This window comes from Thalassophryne amazonica, chromosome 9 (assembly GCF_902500255.1).
Source record: "Thalassophryne amazonica chromosome 9, fThaAma1.1, whole genome shotgun sequence".
In the NCBI taxonomy this organism is placed as follows: Eukaryota; Metazoa; Chordata; class Actinopteri; order Batrachoidiformes; family Batrachoididae; genus Thalassophryne; species Thalassophryne amazonica.
Window position 1 is genome coordinate 45,822,565 of NC_047111.1, and position 21,665 is coordinate 45,844,229.

Genomic DNA, 21,665 nt, shown 5'->3' on the forward strand with positions numbered 1-21,665 from the left:
TGCATGAGATACGTTATTATTCGGGGTTTATGTGGAAAATGGCAAATACAAAAATGCATTGCACAGGACTTGCATTTCTGTGCAATCATGACAAAACACACATTTGTGTCACCTCATCATGTTGTTAGTAGTTGGATTACATCTGTGTTAAATAAGGCAATTCAAATAAAATTTGTACAGTGCATTTAATGTCACAGCACTGTATGTCTGTGAATTGGTGTCTGTACTTTATTACTTTTAACATACACTGATGTTTAGATCCATGGGTGAGTGCGTCTTACCGGCACCTCCTCCGACTGATGGAGCAGGTCACAAGGTGGCTTGATGGGACGGGGCCTAGTTGCTAGCCAGTATGTCACAACTGCAGTTAGGGCACCAATACCCACAAGGGTGAACGTTGGCAGGGAGCGGAAAAACTGGCCAAACTCTCCCATCTCTGGCATCCTCAGCCCACTCATCAGCTCCTCAACCTGCATCTTCTCCACCAAGGTGGAACTCAGCTCTAGGGGGGAGAAGAACACTTTGTGACCAAGGAGTCCTAACAAATAGCAATGAAGTGTGTGTGTGTGTGTGTGTGCCAGAGACTACATAAGCTTCACATTCATGGTATGAATAGGGGGTAGGGGAGTTGATGGTCTCATGGTTAAGCTTTGTGCTTGAGACCAGAGGATCCTTGGTTCAAATCAAATCCAAGCCTGACCGGAAAATCACTAAGGGCCGTTGGACAAGGTCCTTAATCTCCTAGTTGATCCCGGTGTGTAGTGAACACCTTGCATGGTAGCACCCTGACATTGTGGTGAATGCGAGGCATTACTGTAAAGCGCTTTGAGCGTCTGATGCAGATGGAAAAGCGTTATACAAATGCAGTCCATTTACCATTTATGAATATCCGTCTGAATTCCACTCCACAATACCACCACAGACTGGAAGGCTGACTTTATTCCAAAAAGGTCACTTTGTAGACAGAAACATCCACACCCACATACACACACAGAACAAAACTCCTAATCCTCCTTAAGTTTAAAAAAGTTGTACCAGTTAAGAGTTATACTAACACCACATCTCTGCATGGATAAGTTGTGTGACTATAAAACAATCCACACAGGTGCAGTGACACACATCATTTCGCTGGGTCAGAAGCTAGCTGCAGAGCTAACTGATGGGTTTCCTTCCCCCCACCGAGGATCCACTCGGAGACAACAGCACCTGACTGAACCAATGGCGTTAGAGCATGTGGCCAATCAGAATGGGGACACAGACGCATGGACAGAGGCAAACAGAAGCAAACATCTGAGGCTCTCTGAGCGTTATTTTCCTCACTCACTCATTATTGTGGAACAATTTCATTATGTATTCTAACAACAGGGAGTTTTGGCCTTTATGTTACATGTGCGCCTAGTTTCGTCCACCAAGGACGTAATAAAATCATCAGCGTTTATTTATTTGTCTGTCTGTTTACGTCAGGATTACGTCAAAACTACTGCACCGATTTTGATTAAATTTTCACCACAGATAGATATTCGGGCATGGAAGACTCCTTTGAATCCGGATTCAGCCACAGGATTACGCTTAATATAGGCTTTGAAGGATTACGTCAAACCTACTCCACGGATTCTCACCAAATTTTCACCACAGACACATAATACACCACGGACGACTCCACAGAATTTGGGAAGTCATCCGGTGTCGCAGACTGAACGGTCTGCCCCTAAAAATTGGTCTGCCCTGCCTCCACTGCGCATGTGTCATTTCGGTTCACAGCAGCTCGTCAAAGACAGTCTCTTTACCCAAAGCAATCAAATGGATTAATGTTATTATTAACCATCAGATGATAAAGGTAAAACCTCTTAAATCATTCTGAAGTCAGTTTTAAGCAGAAACGAGGTGATAGTTGGTGATCCTTTGAAATGACTGACGTGCAGCGAATGCATCAGCTAGCAGCTTGCGTAGCCATGGCACTCTGATCGCTTCCTCCGTCTTTTATGATGAAATAATGCTGAATTTATGTGGAAATGATTGTTGTATAAAAGCTTCAGATATCTGTTGCTGAGATTTTAAGCAGAAATGAGGTGATAAGCGGTGAACCGCGGCTGATGACACATACACAGTGAAGGCAGGGTGGACCAGTTTTTAGAGGGACCGTTTGGACTGCGACACCAGATCCAGATTTCACTTTATATAGGCTTTGAAGGATTACGCCAAAACTACTTCACGGATTCTCACCAAATTTGCACCACAGATAGATATTAGGCCATGGAAGACTCCAATGAACTTTGGAAGTGATCTGGATCCGGATCCAGATTCTGGATCAAGAGTTCACATTATATAGGCTTTGAAGGATTACGTCAAAACTACTTCACAGATTCTCACCAAATTTGCACCACAGATAGATATTAGCTCATGAAAGACTCCACTGAATTTTGGAGGTGACCTGGATCCGGATTGGCGGACATCAGAAATCTCTGATTGCTCTTGTTTAGTGAATATTCCTTGAGAGACTGAACAGCAAGCGATGGCTAGCAAAATGAACAGTTAACTACAGGACTGTGCAAACATTTTAGGCACCCCAGAGTTATAATAATAAAAGTACTGTGTTACATTTAACACACTACTGAGTCAAAGTAGGACCCCAAATACTAGCAGCAGCCAAGGACTCTGTGGTGAGGGCAAAAACCAGGGTGTTTCATACAACAGCATGACAGTGAAGCCAAATGGTGACAATTCCAAGTGACAAACAGATTCAAAAACGAACAACAGCCTAAATGAGAAGCAGAACGAGGAGGTAACAAAAAACAACAGCCAAGAAACACAGCGAGAGCAAACACTTACAAACTGATGACGGACCAGACAAACGACTACAGTATAACATGGGACTGAACGCAATCGACCTGCAAAGACAACGGGAGTGGCTTAAATAAAAAGACTGATATTCAACAGGTGTAATGATTAGGCAGAGAGGGAAATGTACTAACAAAAAAGAACACAGGAGGGCAGCACACTGAGATGTCCGACAGACGAGGACATAACCTAATAGCGAACATGACCCAAGACATTAGTGTTTCATGCCGCTTCCCGTTTACTGGCATGTCAACTCAAAATCGCTTCCACCAAAAGTGAATATGTATGTAATAACAACAACAACAACAACAATAATAATACTAACTTATTTGTAAGCGTACATGCCAGTAGAATACCGCACAAACACAGTTGCAAATGATCATGCAATATAAAAATGATTGTAAAAGACAATTACTCATACTTTAACTCACACTTTTCTTAAAATAGTTTTTGAGGTCCTGCAACTTATACTCTGGTACAACTTATATACCAAAAAAAAAAAAAAAAAAAAAAAAAAAAATCACACGTAAATCAAACCCATTTTTCTTATCAATCATCATTAAAGTTGAAATTCATATCAAATTCATTTCAATTCATATCAAATTCGTTGAATATTCATCAGATTTTTAGCATTTTAATGCTTTTATGATGCATTAAATGTGCCTAAATATTTGCACAGTACCATATGACTTGTTGCAATTTTTGTTTGAACATATTAAGTGACAGGAAAGAAATGCATTTTTGTGTGTTTTGTCATTGCTTCAAATCCTTTGATTTTTGAATCTTTGATTTCTTTTCAGGAGGTTATGGTTGCTAAATGAGAAGATTTCTGGAGTGTATTAGATGAGGTGGTGGAGAGTGTGCCCAAGCATGAAAGAGTGGTGATAGGAGCAGACTTCAATGGGCATGTTGGTGAAGGGAACAGAGGTGATGAGGAAGTAATGGGTAGATATGGTATCAAGGATAGGAATGGGGAAGGACAGATGGTAGTTGATTTTGCAAAAAGGATGGAAATGGCTGTGGTGAATACCTACTTTAAGAAAAGGGAGGAGCACAGGGTAACATATAAGAGTGGAGGAAGGTGCACACAGGTGGACTACATTCTTTATAGGAGATGCAAGCTAAAAGAAATCATAGACTGTAAGGTGGTAGCAGGAGAGAGTGTCACTAGACAGCATAGGATGGTTGTTTGTAGGATGACTTTAGAGGTAAAGAAGAAGAAGAGAGTGAGAGCTCAACAAAGGATCAGATGGTGGAAGCTGAAGGAGGAAGACTGTTGTGTGAAATTTAGCGAGCAGGTGAGAGAAGCACTAGTTGGAGGGGAAGCAATTTTGGACAATTGGAAAAGTACTGCAGATGTGGTGAGGGACACAGCTAGGACAGTACTGGGTATGACATCTGGACAGTGGAAGGAAGACAAGGAGACTTGGTGGTGGGATGAAGAGGTCCAGGAAAGCATAAGGAGAAAGAGGTTGGCGAAAATGTTTTGGGATAGTCGGAGAGATGAAGAAAGTAGACAGGAGTACAAGGAGATGCGGCGTAAGGCGAGAAGAGAAGTGGCAAAAGCAAAGGAAAAGGCATATTGCGAGCTGTACAAGAAGTTGAATAGTAAGGAAGGAGAAAAGGACTTGTACCGATTGGCCAGACAAAGGGACAGAGCTGGAAAGGATGTGCAGCAGGTTAGGGTGGTAAAAGATGCACATGGTAATGTGCTGACAAGTGAGGAGTGTGTGCTGAGAAGGTGGAGGGAATATTTTGAAGAGTTGATGAATAAAGAAAATGAGCGAGAGAAAAGGCTGGATGATGTGGCGAGAGTAAATCAGGAAGTAAAAGAGATTAGCAAGGAAGAAGTGAGGGCTGCTATGAAGAGGATGAAGAGTGGAAAGGCAGTTGGTCCAGATGACATTCCAATGGAGGTATGGAAATGTCTAGGAGAGATGGCAGTAGAGTTTCTAACCAGATTGTTTAATAAAATCTTGGAAAGTGAGAGGATGCCTGAGGAGTGGAGATGAAGTGTGCTGGTTCCTATTTTCAAGAACAAGGGTGATGTGCAGAGCTGCAGTAACTACAGAGGCATAAAGCTGATCAGCCACAGCATGAAGTTATGGGAAAGAGTAGTAGAAGCTAGGCTTAGAAAACAGGTGAAGATCTGTGAGCAGCAATATGGTTTCATGCCGAGAAAGAGCACTACAGATGCAATGTTTGCTCTGAGAATACTGTTGGAAAAGTACAGAGAAGGACAGAAAGAGTTACATTGTGTTTTTGTGGACTTAGAAAAAGCTTATGATAGGGTGCCAAGGGAAGAGTTGTGGCATTGTATGAGGAAGTCTGGAGTGGCAGAGAAGTATGTTAGGGTAGTGCAGGACATGTACAAGAATAGTGTGACAGCGGTGAGATGCGCAGTCGGAATGACAGACTCATTCAAGGTGGAGGTGGGATTACACCAAGGATCAGCTCTGAGTCCTTTCTTGTTTGCAGTGGTGATGGACAGGTTGACAGATGAGATCAGACAGGAGTCCCCATGGACTATGATGTTTGCAGATGACATTGTGATCTGTAGTGAGAGTAGAGAGCAAGTTGAGTCTAGTCTGGAGAAGTGGAGATATGCTTTGGAGAGAAGGGGAATGAAAGTCAGTAGAAGCAAGACTGAGTACATGTGTGTGAACGAGAGGGAGCCCAGTGGAATAGTGCAGTTACAAGGAGTAGAAGTGGTGAACGTAGATGAGTTTAAATATTTGGGGTCAACTGTTCAAAGTAATGGAGAGTGTGGTAGAGAGGTGAAGAAGAAGGTGCAGGCAGGGTGGAGTGGGTGGAGAAAGGTGGCAGGAGTGATTTGTGACCGAAGAATATCAGCAAGAGTGAAGGGGAAAGTTTACAAAACAGTAGTGAGACCAGCTATGTTGTATGGTTTAGAGACAGTGGCACTAACAAAAAGACAGGAGGCAGAGCTGGAGGTGGCAGAACTGAAGATGTTGAGATTCTCTTTGGGAGTGACAAGAATGGACAAGATTAGGAATGAACATATCAGAGGGACAGCTCAGGTGGGACGGTTTGGAGACAAAGTCAGAGAGGCGAGATTGAGATGGTTTGGACATGTGCAGAGGAGGGACCCAGGGTATATAGGGAGAAGGATGCTGAGGATGGAGCCACCAGGCAGGAGGAGAAGAGGGAGACCAAAGAGGAGGTTCATGGATGTGCTAAGAGAGGACATGCAGGTGGTTGGTGTGACAGAGGAAGATACAGAGGACAGGGTGAGATGGAAACGATTGATCTGCTGTGGCGACCCCTAACGGGAACAGCCGAAAGACAAAGAAGAAGAAGAAGAAGTGGTTGCTAAATGAGATGAATCCAACAGAACCCCAGGTACACAAGAGCTGACAGTTAACTCTGTTTGGCATGATCGATTGAATGTAACATCATGTGTTAAACTAGAAAAGTACTCAGAGTGCACATCCCTCCACTGAGGTGGAACAATGCTGGAGTTTATTGATTGATTGATTTTTTTTTGGAGATTCATGTCTCTTCTAATTTTTTGCCCGAGGCCATCAAATATTGTCATCGGTTATTGTGAAGGCTTTGCGTCCGTCTGCCCATATGTCCGTCTGTGCTCAGCATAACTCCTATTACTGCCAGTCTTCAAATTCACAGGGAACAAATTCTTGGGAGACAGACCTTGGACAAGTTCAAAGATGGCTCACTTTGACATATTTTAAGAGGTTAAAAAGTCACACTCTGTTCCTATTTTTATGCTATGAATCATGCAAATCCTTTTTTTCCTTCTTTTTTGAGGAGTGGGGTTCACAACCAATCAGAGTAGAGCAGCACCGTGAAGTCAACCAGTTTGTTTATATCTAAATATAACACATTTCTCATATATTATGTAAAAGCGTGCGAGAACTTCTAACATTGAAAACACTGTTTTTGTAACCTGATATCACCTCTGGAGTGATTTACAAGACATCCCACAGACATCAGCATGCACGCTAACTCAAAGCTAACTCAAAGCTAACTTCCGCTCTTGTCAAAAGCTCACGTATGCGCATATGCATGCCCCCTGAAGACTCTGTAAAAACGTAAATAAAATATTGGTAATGATTGATTGTTTGATTAACGGATTGAGTTTATTCTGCAACATCAATCTAAACATACAGAGGTGAATGTGTCAATGATACACTGATAACACAACAAAGCAAAAACGTTTATTTCCATTGCGCACCTTTTGAAATGATCACGTGACAGAGCTTGATTGAACATGTACAGATTGTAAATAAAACAATAGGTTCTGAATAATTCATGTAAATAACAATAAATGCGTAATGAATGAAGAAGTGAAGTATTTGATCCACTGTCGACTTTGCAAGTTTTCCCAACTACAAAGAATTGAGGTCTGTAATTTTTATCATAGAATCTAAAAAAAAAAAAAAAAAAAAAATCCTGAAAATCACATTGTATGATTTTTAAACTATTAATTTGCATTTTATTGCCTGAAATACGTATTTGATGCAATAGATAAACAGAACTTCATATTTGGTACAGAAACCTTTGTTTGCAGTTACAGAGCTCAGATGTTTCCTGTAGTTTTTGACCAAGTTTACACACACACACACTGCAGCAGGGATTTTGGTCCTTTCCTCCATACAGATCTTCTCCAGATCTTTCAGGGACAACTGTCGCTGGGCAGCACTGAATTTCACTTCCCTCCATACATTTTCTACTGACTTCAGGTCTGGAGATTGTCTAGGCCACTCCAGGACCTTAAAATGCTTCTTATGGAGCCCCTCCTTAGTTGTCCTGGCTGTATGTTTTTTGGGTCATTGTCCTGCTGGAAGACCCAGCCATGCTCCATCTTCAATGCTCTTACTGAGGGAAGGAGGTTGTTTGCCAAAATCTCACGATACATGACCCCATCCATCCTCCCTTCAATACGGTGCAGTCGTCCTGTCCCCTTTGCAGAAAAGCAGCTGTAAAATATGATGTTTCCACCCCCATGCTTCATGGTTGGGATGGTGTACTTGGGGTTGTACTCACCCTTCTTTTCTCCTCCAAACACAGCGACTGGAGTTGATACTATCTGACTCATCTGACTACATGACCTTCTTCCATGCCTCCTCTGGATCATCCAGATGGCTATTAGCGAACTTCAAACAGGCCTGGATATGTGCTGGCTTGAGCAGGTGGCCCTTGCATTCCCTGCAGGATTTTAAACCATGACAGCGTAGTGCAGGGGTGGCCTAGTTCGGTCCACGAGAGCCACCTTCCTGACACTTAGTTGTCTCCCTGCTCCAACACACCTGAATCCAATGAAAGACTCCTAAGCACACTTTTAATGAGCCTTTCATTGGATTCAGGTGTGTTGGAGCAGGGAGACAACTAAGAGTGTCAGGAAGGTGGCTCTCGAGGACCGAACTTGGCCACCCCTGGCGTAGTGTGTTACTCATGGTAATCTTTGCGACTGGGGTCCCAGCTGTCTTCAGGTCATTGACCCGGTCCTTCCATGTTGTTCTGGGCTGATTCCTGACCTTTCTCAGAATCATCCTTACCCCACGGGGTAAGATGTTGCGTGGAACCCCATCATCTTGTGTTTCTTCCATTTTCTAATAATTACGCCAGAAGTTGTTGTCTTCTCACCAAGCTGCTTGCCTGTTGTCCTGTAGCACATCCCAGCCTTGTGCAGGTCTACAGTTTTGTCCCTGGTGTCCTTTGACAGTTGTTTGGTCATGGTGGATAGATTGGAGTGTGATTGAGTGTGTGGACAGGTGTCTTTTATACAGGTAACAAGTTCAAACAGGCGCATTCAAATTTATTGCCAAGTAAGTTCTCACATACAAGGAATTTGATCTGGTGTTGTTGGTGCATAAACAGCAATAAAAAAGAAAAGGAAAAAACAATTCTGTAAGAAGTAAAAGAGTCAAATCTTCAAATAGGCAAAACTATGTTCACTGTAAAATAAGTATAATCAGAGGGCTTCTTAAAGAAAAACTAAGAGGTCTGTTAGAGACAGAATTCTTTCTGGTTGGTAGGTGATCAAGTACTTATTTGATGCAATAAAATGCATATTAATTATTTAAAACTCATACAATGTGATTTTCTGGATTTTTTTAGAGTCTGTGTCTCACAGTTGAAGTGTACCTACGATAAACATTACAGACCTCTCCATTCTTTGTAGGTGAGAAAACTTGCAAAATCGACAGCGTATCAAATACGTACTTTCCCCATTATATATATATCTATATATATATGTGTGTGTGTGTGTGTGTGTGTGTGTGTATTTTGCATTGAGATATCAATTAAACAACTGCAAATGATAAAGAAGACAATACTCATATGGCCGAGGGTTTGTAGCACTGCATTATATTTATTATTTCATCCGTAAATGTGCATTTGTGTAACAGATTCAGATCTCTATTTGAAGCTGCATAAATTTCACTTATCACAAGGTAAGCATGACTGACAGGTTTAACCAAGATCATCAATCAATCAATCAATCAATCAATCAATTTTTTTATATAGCACCAAATCACAACAAACAGTTGCCCCAAGGCGCTTTATATTGTAAGGCAAGGCCATACAATAATTATGTAAAACCCCAACGGTCAAAACGACCCCCTGTGAGCAAGCACTTGGCTACAGTGGGAAGGAAAAACTCCCTTTTAACAGGAAGAATCCTCCAGCAGAACCAGGCTCAGGGAGGGGCAGTCTTCTACTGGGACTGGTTGGGGCTGAGGGAGAGAACCAGGAAAAAGACATGCTGTGGAGGGGAGCAGAGATCGATCACTAATGATTAAATGCAGAGTGGTGCATACAGAGCAAAAAGAGAAAGAAACAGTGCATCATGGGAACCCCCCAGCAGTCTACGTCTATAGCAGCATAACTAAGGGATGGTTCAGGGTCACCTGATCCAGCCCTAACTATAAGCTTTAGCAAAAAGGAAAGTTTTAAGCCTAATCTTAAAAGTAGAGAGGGTGTCTGTCTCCCTGATCTGAATTGGGAGCTGGTTCCACAGGAGAGGAGCCTGAAAGCTGAAGGCTCTGCCTCCCATTCTACTCTTACAAACCCTAGGAACTACAAGTAAGAGAGCGAAGCGCTCTATTGGGGTGATATGGTACTACGAGGTCCCTAAGATAAGATGGGACCTGATTATTCAAAACCTTATAAATAAGAAGAAGAATTTTAAATTCTATTCTAGAATTAACAGGAAGCCAATGAAGAGAGGCCAATATGGGTGAGATATGCTCTCTCCTTCTAGTCCCCGTCAGTACTCTAGGTGCAGCATTTTGAATTAACTGAAGGCTTTTTAGGGAACTTTTAGGACAACCTGATAATAATGAATTACAATAGTCCAGCCTAGAGGAAATAAATGCATGAATTACTTTTTCAGCATCACTCTGAGACAAGACCTTTCTGATTTTAGAGATATTGCGTAAATGCAAAAAAGCAGTCCTACATATTTGTTTAATATGCGCTTTGATTGACATATCCTGATCAAAAATGACTCCAAGATTTCTCACAGTATTACTAGAGGTCAGGTTAATGCCATCCAGAGTAAGGATCTGGTTAGACACTATGTTTCTAAGATTTGTGGGGCCAAGTACAATAACTTCAGTTTTATCTGAGTTTAAAAGCAGGAAATTAGAGGTCATCCATGTCTTTATGTCTGTAAGACAATCCTGCAGTTTAGCTAATTGGTGTGTGTCCTCTGGCTTCATGGATAGATAAAGCTGGGTATCATCTGCGTAACAATGAAAATTTAAGCAATACCGTCTAATAATACTGCCTAAGGGAAGCATGTATAAAGTGAATAAAATTGGTCCTAGCACAGAACCTTGTGGAACTCCATAATTAACTTTAGTCTGTGAAGAAGATTCCCCATTTACATGAACAAATTGTAATCTATTAGACAAATATGATTCAAACCACCGCAGCGCAGTGCCTTTAATACCTATGGCATGCTCTAATCTCTGTAATAAAATTTTATGGTCAACAGTATCAAAAGCAGCACTGAGGTCTAACAGAACAAGCACAGAGATGAGTCCACTGTCCGAGGCCATAAGAAGATCATTTGTAACCTTCACTAATGCTGTTTCTGTACTATGGTGAATTCTAAAACCTGACTGAAACTCTTCAAATAGACCATTCCTCTGCAGATGATCAGTTAGCTGTTTTACAACTACCCTTTCAAGAATTTTTGAGAGAAAAGGAAGGTTGGAGATTGGCCTATAATTAGCTAAGATAGCTGGGTCAAGTGATGGCTTTTTAAGTAATGGTTTAATTACTGCCACCTTAAAAGCCTGTGGTACATAGCCAACTAACAAAGATAGATTGATCATATTTAAGATCGAAGCATTAAATAATGGTAGGGCTTCCTTGAGCAGCCTGGTAGGAATGGGGTCTAATAAACATGTTGATGGTTTGGATGAAGTAACTAATGAAAATAACTCAGACAGAACAATCAGAGAGAAAGAGTCTAACCAAATACCGGCATCACTGAAAGCAGCCAAAGATAACGATACATCTTTGGGATGGTTATGAGTAATTTTTTCTCTAATAGTTAAAATTTTGTTAGCAAAGAAAGTCATGAAGTCATTACTAGTTAAAGTTAATGGAATACTCAGCTCAATAGAGCTCTGACTCTTTGTCAGCCTGGCTACAGTGCTGAAAAGCAATCTGGGGTTGTTCTTATTTTCTTCAATTAGTGATGAGTAGAAAGATGTCCTAGCTTTACGGAGGGCTATTTTATAGAGCAACAGACTCTTTTTCCAGGCTAAGTGAAGATCTTCTAAATTAGTGAGACGCCATTTCCTCTCCAACTTACGGGTTATCTGCTTTAAGCTACGAGTTTGTGAGTTATACCACGGAGTCAGGCACTTCTGATTTAAAGCTCTCTTTTTTAGAGGAGCTACAGCATCCAAAGTTGTCTTCAATGAGGATGTAAAACTATTGACGAGATACTCTATCTCACTTACAGAGTTTAGGTAGCTACTCTGCACTGTGTTGGTATATGGCATTAGAGAACATAAAGAAGGAATCATATCCTTAAACCTAGTTACAGCGCTTTCTGAAAGACTTCTAGTGTAATGAAACTTATTCCCCACTGCTTGGTAGTCCATCAGAGTAAATGTAAATGTTATTAAGAAATGATCAGACAGAAGGGAGTTTTCAGGGAATACTGTTAAGTCTTCTATTTCCATACCATACGTCAGAACAAGATCTAAGATATGATTAAAGTGGTGGGTGGACTCATTTACTTTTTGAGCAAAGCCAATAGAGTCTAATAATAGATTAAATGCAGTGTTGAGGCTGTCATTCTCAGCATCTGTGTGGATGTTAAAATCGCCCACTATAATTATCTTATCTGAGCTAAGCACTAAGTCAGACAAAAGGTCTGAAAATTCACAGAGAAACTCACAGTAACGACCAGGTGGACGATAGATAACAACAAATAAAACTGGTTTTTGGGACTTCCAATTTGGATGGACAAGACTAAGAGTCAAGCTTTCAAATGAATTAAAGCTCTGTCTGGGTTTTTGATTAATTAATAAGCTGGAATGGAAGATTGCTGCTAATCCTCCGCCTCGGCCCGTGCTACGAGCATTCTGACAGTTAGTGTGACTCGGGGGTGTTGACTCATTTAAACTAACATATTCATCCTGCTGTAACCAGGTTTCTGTAAGGCAGAATAAATCAATATGTTGATCAATTATTATATCATTTACCAACAGGGACTTAGAAGAGAGAGACCTAATGTTTAATAGACCACATTTAACTGTTTTAGTCTGTGGTGCAGTTGAAGGTGCTATATTATTTTTTCTTTTTGAATTTTTATGCTTAAATAGATTTTTGCTGGTTATTGGTGGTCTGGGAGCAGGCACCGTCTCTACGGGGATGGGGTAATGAGGGGATGGCAGGGGGAGAGAAGCTGCAGAGAGGTGTGTAAGACTACAACTCTGCTTCCTGGTCCCAACCCTGGATAGTCACGGTTTGGAGGATTTAAGAAAATTGGCCAGATTTCTAGAAATGAGAGCTGCTCCATCCAAAGTGGGATGGATGCCGTCTCTCCTAACAAGACCAGGTTTTCCCCAGAAGCTTTGCCAATTATGTATGAAGCCCACCTCATTTTTTGGACACCACTCAGACAGCCAGCAATTCAAGGAGAACATGCGGCTAAACATGTCACTCCCGGTCTGATTGGGGAGGGGCCCAGAGAAAACTACAGAGTCCGACATTGTTTTTGCAAAGTTACACACCGATTTAATGTTAATTTTAGTGACCTCCGATTGGCGTAACCGGGTGTCATTACTGCCGACGTGAATTACAATCTTACCAAATTTACGCTTAGCCTTAGCCAGCAGTTTCAAATTTCCTTCAATGTCGCCTGCTCTGGCCCCCGGAAGACAATTGACTATGGTTGCTGGTGTCGCTAACTTCACATTTCTCAAAACAGAGTCGCCAATAACCAGAGTTTGATCCTCGGCGGGTGTGTCGTCGAGTGGGGAAAAACGGTTAGAGATGTGAACGGGTTGGCGGTGTACACGGGGCTTCTGTTTAGGGCTACGCTTCCTCCTCACAGTCACCCAGTCAGCCTGCTTTCCCGGCTGCTCGGGATCTGCCAGGGGGTAACTAACGGCGGCTAAGCTACCTTGGTCCGCACCGACTACAGGGGCCTGGCTAGCTGTAGAATTTTCCACGGTGCGGAGCCGAGTCTCCAATTCGCCCAGCCTGGCCTCCAAAGCTACGAATAAGCTACACTTATTACAAGTACCGTTACTGCTAAAGGAGGCCGAGGAATAACTAAACATTTCACACCCAGAGCAGAAAAGTGCGGGAGAGACAGGAGAAGCCGCCATGCTAAATCGGCTAAGAGCTAGTAGCTACGCTAAGCTAGCGGATTCCTAAAAACACGCAAAGTGAATAATGTGTAAATAATTTAGAGGTGATTCAGCAGAAGGAGTGCTTTAGTTAAGGCACGTAAAGATTACACTGGGAAACAAATCGTAATCTAGATAACTAGATCAATCTAACTGCGCAGATTAAACAGCTAACAGATACAGAAAAACACAGCTGTGCTCCGGAACAGGAAGTGATACAATACCGCAGTGAGAGCCAACCACCAGTAGAGGTTGAGAAGGTAAGTGCAGGTCTTGGAAAACTGATCAGAACTTACAGACATGCTTCATCTTGATGTGTAAAATTCAGTTCATGTGAAGACAGATGGTTCATATTCAGTTTGATTTATTTAAACAGCACCAAACTGTAACAGAAGTCATCACACATGAGTAAAATAACTTTACCCACGTCATGAGCAAGCACACTGGCAGTAGTGGTAAGGAGAAACTCCCTTGGGTGTTTTCTGATTGCAGGAAAAACCTCAAGCAGACCAGACTGAGTGAGGTGACTGGTTTGGCCTTACTACCAAAAATAAATAAATAAATAAATATAATAATAATAATAATAATAATAAATCAAATAAACAAAGCACAACAAGTAATTGTCACACACACAGAAACAGAAATGTTGCAGATTAGCAAAACTATACACAGAGTCCAATTATCCCAATAACCACTGGCTCAAACAACAACCAAGATGTGAAGACCAGAGTCCCAGTGAAATGGATGACAATTTGTGAGTCAGTGTTTGTTTTGATGACATCTCAGTCATAGGAAATAGGACATCTTGTCACAAGATGATATTCCTACTGAAAATATGTTCTTCGTTGCGTGGCTGGAGGAACTAAATTCTAACATGATGCAAAGTTGTATGTTACAAAAAATACACAAAGCTGGAGATATTTTTTCATGCATCTTTGTATCACTAATGCACTGAAAATTACAAATGAGTTTGTTGCATTGTTTTGTTGAAATTTTGAGCGAATGTCACACTCATTCCTGTGCCAGCTGCCCTGTTTAATATCATTGATCAACTTCTGAAAGTGATTATTTATTTATTTATTTTGTAACTTGTGTACACCACTAGAACAGAGTTGAAATAAATCATTGATGATATTCTTGTAGTTTAGATTTTCAACTTTAATTCAAGAGGTTGAATAAAAGTATTGCATCATCTGGAGTTGGAGTCATTTATATACATAATGCCTCCATTTTCAGAACCCATAACAAATTGGACAAACTAAATAAAAGTATTGTTTTTAATTCATATCATTGCATTTATAGACAATTTTCTTCGACAAGTCAAGGGACGGATACATAATTTCAAAGTCACTCAATATGTCTTGGATCGGTAGAGAAGAGAAGGAAATCATGAAGACACCATGACAGTGCTGAAGGAGTTATAGTCTTCTGTGGCTGTAGTTGGAGATTCTGTGCATGGGGCAACTTTTGTCTGTTTACATCAGTTAAGTTTTGTAAACATGTAGTTTGTTAGATTACTTATGGGCTCAGAAAATGGAAGGATATTGTAAACAAAGTGCTGTAATTTCAAGATATTTCAAACAACTTTTTGTTAAACCCCTTGAATTAAATCTAAAAGTATACACTATTGTGGGGGGGCTGTTAAGCAGACAATGGAGTAGGACGTGTTTTTCTGGGCTCTTGTTGAACCTTTAGTTTTGAAATTAAATACGCATTTTTGCTCAAGAAATACCAACTAATCTTTGCCGTAAGTACATGTGTATATAAAACAGATGAGAAGCGGAACCCAAATGGCTACAAAGCATCGTAAAAACAAGAATGACGAGCCGACGGCTAAGCTACAACATAGCATAGCTTCGATGCTAGCTACAACTCCTGTGAAATGAATGCTGAAACACTAAAATCGGAAATCTTGCTTTCACTTAAAGCCAACATTGCAGAAGTTATAAAGACAGAGATGAGAAATGCAATTACAGCTGATTTTAACTCCCTGAAAATGAGCTAAGTGTGGCGGTGAAACAGGAAATGCACAGTGCCATGGCCTCTCTGTGCACGGCACTGAATACATGAAGGCCGGAGTCAGAGAAGTGGAAAATGGACTCACTGCCTGATTGGATGAGATAACTGCTTTGCAAACTACAGTAAAAATGTTGACTGTGGAGATGACGGGACTAAAAACATAAATGCGAAGATATGGAAGACAGAAATATTAGGATTTTGGGAGTGGCCGAGGGAAATGGCACTGGCTACATAACCACGGTGGTGAGGCTACTAAAAGAAATGTTTTAGCTGGATAAAGACGTGATCGTGGACCAATCATGCAGAACCCCGGGAACCACAAGGAAAGACAACAAGCCATGCTCCATCATTGCCAAGCTTCCCTACTACCGAGACTGTGCCGAGATACTGAGCCATACATGCGCCCAAGGCACGCTGCGATACAATGGGAAGAGCATCGCTATGTTTCCTGACTACACTACAAGTGTCACCAAGGTGAGAGCTGCCTTCAATGAAGTCAGACAAGTTCTTTGTGGCAAGGAGGGAGTTTGCTATGGCATGATATTTCCAACACAACTTCGTGTCACGTTTAATGGAATAGAAAAAGGACTTTACTCGTGCAAATGCAGCAATGAAATATGTCGAAAGAAATATTATCCCCCTGGAGGGTAAAAATAATTAATTCTTCAGTAAGCACTAAGTGCTAATGGAAAAGTATTTCAAGTATTCCTGGATGCAGTAAGAGAGTGAAGAATGTAGCGGTTTTATTCTGTTTGAAAAGCTTACGAATGCGGGAGTGTATACATAAACATAAACAATTGATATTGAAAATGTTAATTATAACTCCCAATTTTATTGTGTAAAATATTATGTATGCAAGGTTTAAAAAAATTCTAACTTTAATAATATTCATATATTGCTCTGATTCTACAAGACTTTGGGCAACTTAAGTTGGTACCTATATTTGTTATTGTCCCAAATGTCGTTGCCATTATTATTACTATTACTGTTAGTAAAGCAAGTCCCTTCGGCTGCTCCCTTGTTTGCACTCGGGGTCGCCACAGCAAATCCAAGGTGGATCTGCACGTTGAATTGGCACAGGTTTTACGCCGAATGCCCTTCCTGACGCAACTCCACATTACATGGAGAAATGTGGCAGTAGTGGGATTTGAACCCGGAGCTTTCTGAACTGAAACCAAGCACATTAACCACTTGGCCACCACCCCTGCATTACTATTACTGTTCTTCTTGTTATTAATAATCTTGATAGTTGAAAATAGGTTACTGAAAGCGTTAAATAATGACTCATATAGGGTTTGACGGGATCCTGAGTCACAGGTTCAGAGGAGTTCTCCATACACATATGACGAGGTGATAAAGGGAGGGTTTTCCAGAAATGGAAGTGGGAGGAAGGGGAGAGGAAGAAATTGAGATGTAGTTGTTTGTTGCTTGTTTATGCAACTGGTTCTATAGTTCCTGTAAGAGAGAAATTGTTAAATATATTGAGTAGTCACTTAGCCAAATTGTCAAATGTCCCAAGGAGGTAACTTTAAATTAATCTCTTGGAATTGTAGAGGCCTTCAACAGCTTCAAAAATTTAAGCAAGTCATGAACAGACTGAAGGAAATGGATTCTAAAATCGGATTCTTGCAGGAAACTCATCTTTTTTATGAAAATAACCTGACTGTGAGGAGGAGGTGGAGTACCCTTTACATCCCAGTCTAGCGGTCAGAAGACCTAATCTTGACAAACATTTATGGTCCTAATGCCTAAGATAGTATGACCAAACACATAACTGTAGAGGTACAATCTACAAATTTAGGAAAAAAATTAATCTGCTAGATATTTGGAGGGAGAGAAATTCAGATTCTACATTTTACTCCTGTTACTCAAGTACATGTCAAACTTATTCTAGGATAGATTTATTTTTAATATCCATGGAACTGCAATACAAAATCTTTGACAGCTCTTATGATAAAATACTCATTTCGGATCATGCCACGTGCTACGTGATTTACAGAGATAACAAATTGAGAAAAGATCTTCCAAGATGGCAATTCCAACACAAATGGTTACAAGATAAAGATCTGGAGAATTATTTAGGAAAACGAATTGATGTTTACTTTCAGATTAACACAGTGCAAACCACTGTGAGTATTACAATGGGAAGCATTTAAGGCATTTCTTAGAGGACATATAAGTTATACAGGATCCAAATGAAAGAAAAAACAAGATAAAATCAAAAAGTTGCAAGCTAAAGTTATGAGTAGCAATAACCCACAATTGGAAAAAGAACTATTGTACTGGAGAGCAGAATATGAAAAGCTTTCCCCCTCCAGGGCTGCATCTAGTCTCTTAAGACTTAAACATTTTGCAAGCAGGGAGAGAAAGCAGGTAAAATATTGACGTAGCAAATAAAAAAACTGGAGTGCAACTCACCAATCACAATGGTAGTAACAGAGGAATACACCCTTTTGGAGCCAGATGAAATTAATTTCGCTTTTAGGAATTATTATGCAGAGCTATATAAAGTGCAATCTATCAACCAAGAGGAAAATATTGATGATGTTTTCAGCAAAACTAGAAATACACAAAATTTCAGAAGAAGATAAGAATGATCTTGATTTGGAAATGACCAAAGACGAGATTGAAGATGCAATAGATGGTATGAAATCTGGCAAGGCAGTAGGGTCAGACGGTCTCCCAATAGATTTATGTAAGAAATACAAAAACAAATTATCAATCCCCTTACTCGATATGGTTAACGAAGCCTTTAAATTTGAGAATCTTCCTCCTTCACTGAATATGGCAATGATTATGCTTATACCAAAACTGGATAAACCATCAAATAAATGTGAGAACTTTAGACCAATTAGCTTATCAAATTCAGATTTGAAAATGATTTCTAAAATACAAGTGACTTCAAAAGATATTACCAGATATAATTAACTGGGATCAAAATGGTTTTATCAGGGGGAAACCGGGTTTTCTGTTGTATGGCTGGGGGGCCTGGCTGCCTTTTTGTTTCTGTCTTTTGTTTTTCCTTCCAGGTGGCTTGCATTTGGGACTGAGTGGCTGTGTTGCTGAGGTTATCAGGACCTCACCCTGATCACCTGCGGCTCGTCAGGACTCACAGCTGAGGTGCATCTATATGGATTGGAACATGGTGGCATTTAAGACTGGAGTATACAGTGTGTATTTGCCAGAGACTCGACCTTGTGACCAGACAGGTGAGATCGTCGTCTCGGGAGCCATCTCATCATCAGTGGATGCAGAGAACGTCCAGGGTTTGATGCACGGTCTGTGAAAGAGGAGGGGGTGAGGTCTCACGCTCGTCAGCACACTTCCTGAGGTACGTTAGATTTTGTGACTAACATTTATACAGTCAGTAAATGTGGTGTCCCTCACACCTTTATTATATTGAGCTGTATGTTAGTCATGTATCAGCTTCCACTGCAGTGGAGTTTTGTGAACTGGATGTTCCATGCCTGCAGGTTGGGAAGCTGATTAGTAATCAAGCCAGGAAGTGTTTGCTGTTTGTACACCTTTAAGTGTTCTCTCTGTGTGTAGAGTGTGGACTCACATAATGGTTCCTTCTTTCACAGACTCGGTTTGTTGCGGCCACCTGGGGGGTGTCGGCGGGGTCCTTGGGTCCGAACAGCTTCTGGCTCCGGACCGTTAGTGCTGCTGGGAGCGCACCACGCCAGACCGCACTTTCTGTTATTTTTGTATCACTGTTATGTATTAAATTCAGTTAGCCTTTGTATCGTGCTCTGCTTATTTCATACTGGGTCCTTCAAAGGCTGGTCGGTTCTCCGAGCTGCGTCCGACACATAACATTTTCACAATGTAAGGAGAGTGTTAAATGTAACTCAAAAACAATGGAGTAGCAGACAAAACCCCTGGATCATTAGATGCTGAGAAGGCATTTGATAGAGTTGAATGTGTGTAACTCTTTGAGGTTTTGAAGAAATTTGGATGTGGAAAGAATTGTATACAATAGATAAACATTTTATATGGCAACCCCACTGCATAAATAAGAATGAATAGGAACATTTCCAAACCAACTGAAATTAAAATAGGTTGCAGACAAGGTTGTCAAGGTTGTCCATTCTCACCCTGTTGTTTATATTGTCCACTAAGCCACTGGCAATCTCAATATGCCCACATTCTCACCTTGCTGGTATGACTGTTGGCCCCACTGAACACAGGATCTCACTATTTGCTGATGATGTTATTTTGTTCATATCAAGTTGAGCAAATCTTTATAGTATATTCTAGAAATAATTACATCATACAGTGATATTTCAGGCTATGAAATCAATAATTCAAAATCCTCAATTTTACTACTGAATGCAGAAGATAGAATTAATCCAATCCCAGAGACATTACAGTTCAATGTAGTAACACAATTTGAGTATTCTGGAATACAAATTTGCAAGATCTTGAACAAATTGTTGAAACAAATGATAACCTTATAACGATGGGAATAAACAATTCTATTGATAGATGGATGCCATTAACAATGTCCATGACTGGCACAATCAATATAATTAAAATTAATATATTATCTAAACTTCTCTAGGTGTTCCAGAACGTTTCCCTGCCACCTCCTCTGGGGTTTTTCATGCAAATTAAGATGATGTTAATACGGTTTACATGGAAAAATAGAAGATCGAAGCTTTGATTGTCCCGACTGTACTTGCCATATGACCGTGGAGGCCTAGAATGTCCAGATTTCCAGTTGTACTATTGAGCTGAACAGTTGAGATCTATGACAATTTACTCTTCCACAGACTCACAGCATTGGGTGGACACGGAAGCTCAAGGACTGAAATGAACATTCCCTTCATACTTATATTCAAACTCAATTAAGAAACTAAAACAAATCCCATTCTAAAAATATGATGTGCTAGGATTATGAAATATATATTTAACTGGTTGATGCGGGTGTATGTAACACCAGTAGACATAAACAGATATAATGGTGATGTACCTGATGTCTGTTCAAAATGCATACAACACAGAGGAACACTGATACATTGTATGTGGTTTTGTAAAAAAAAAAAAAAAAATGTGTGATGGAAACGATTGTTTCCAAATGGGTGATAATGGACCCTAAGTTGTTTTTATTTGGCCTCTACCCTGAGAAGCTCAATTACACTAAGAATGAAAGGACACTTCTGGATTTAGGTTTACTTAATGCCATGTATATCTCTATACTGGAAGAAATCCTGTAGACCAATACTGGACCAATGGTGTCGCAAATGACATCAACTCTCCCACTGGAAAGGATTACATACATGTTGAAGGACAAAGGACATGACTCTGAGGATATCTGGAGGCCGTTTATTTTATTTATAAAGAAGATGTGAATAAAAAAACAAGTTTTGGGGCTGCTTAATTGTACATGAAGACTGCTGGTGCACTTGTTCATTTGTTTGTCTTGTTTTTATTGATGTTGTTGTTTATTGTGCATATTTTTGGTTTTGTGTTTGTGTTGTTTGTGAACGCCTTGGGGTTCCCCCGGAGGAGCTGGGGGAGGTGTGTTTGGATCGGGAGGTCTGGGCGGCTTTGCTTGAGCTGCTGCCCCCGCGACCCGACTCCGGATAAAGCGGAAGAAAATGGATGGATGGATGTTTGTGTTGTGAAAAAAATAAAGAAAAACAGTTGTGGGAAAATTTTTTTTACACCATAAGAACATCTTGATTATTTCATTTCAGCTCCACTGTGATGGTGAAATTGTTCAAATACTTACGAGCCAGAGTGTGTGCACAGTTCTCACAGGAGTCCTTGCTCTCCCCTTCCTTCATCAGGGTAAATGGTAAATGGACTGCATTTATATCGCTTTTCTACCTGCATCACACGCTCAATGTGCTTTACCATGATGCCTCACATTCACCCATTCACACAAACACACTCACACACCAATGTCAGGGTGCAGCCATGCAAGGTGCTTAATAC

The 21,665-nt window shown here is 40.7% G+C and overlaps 1 protein-coding gene across 1 annotated transcript in view; it reads right to left on the minus strand.

The window, feature by feature from the left end:
* Positions 1–21,665, minus strand: part of acsl6 (acyl-CoA synthetase long chain family member 6) — a 138,164-nt gene that overhangs the window by 59,193 nt on the left and 57,306 nt on the right. The window contains exon 2 of the mRNA XM_034177985.1: positions 282–502. Coding sequence (XP_034033876.1) covers positions 282–502 — 221 coding nt within the window. The remainder of the gene's footprint in view (positions 1–281; positions 503–21,665) is intronic.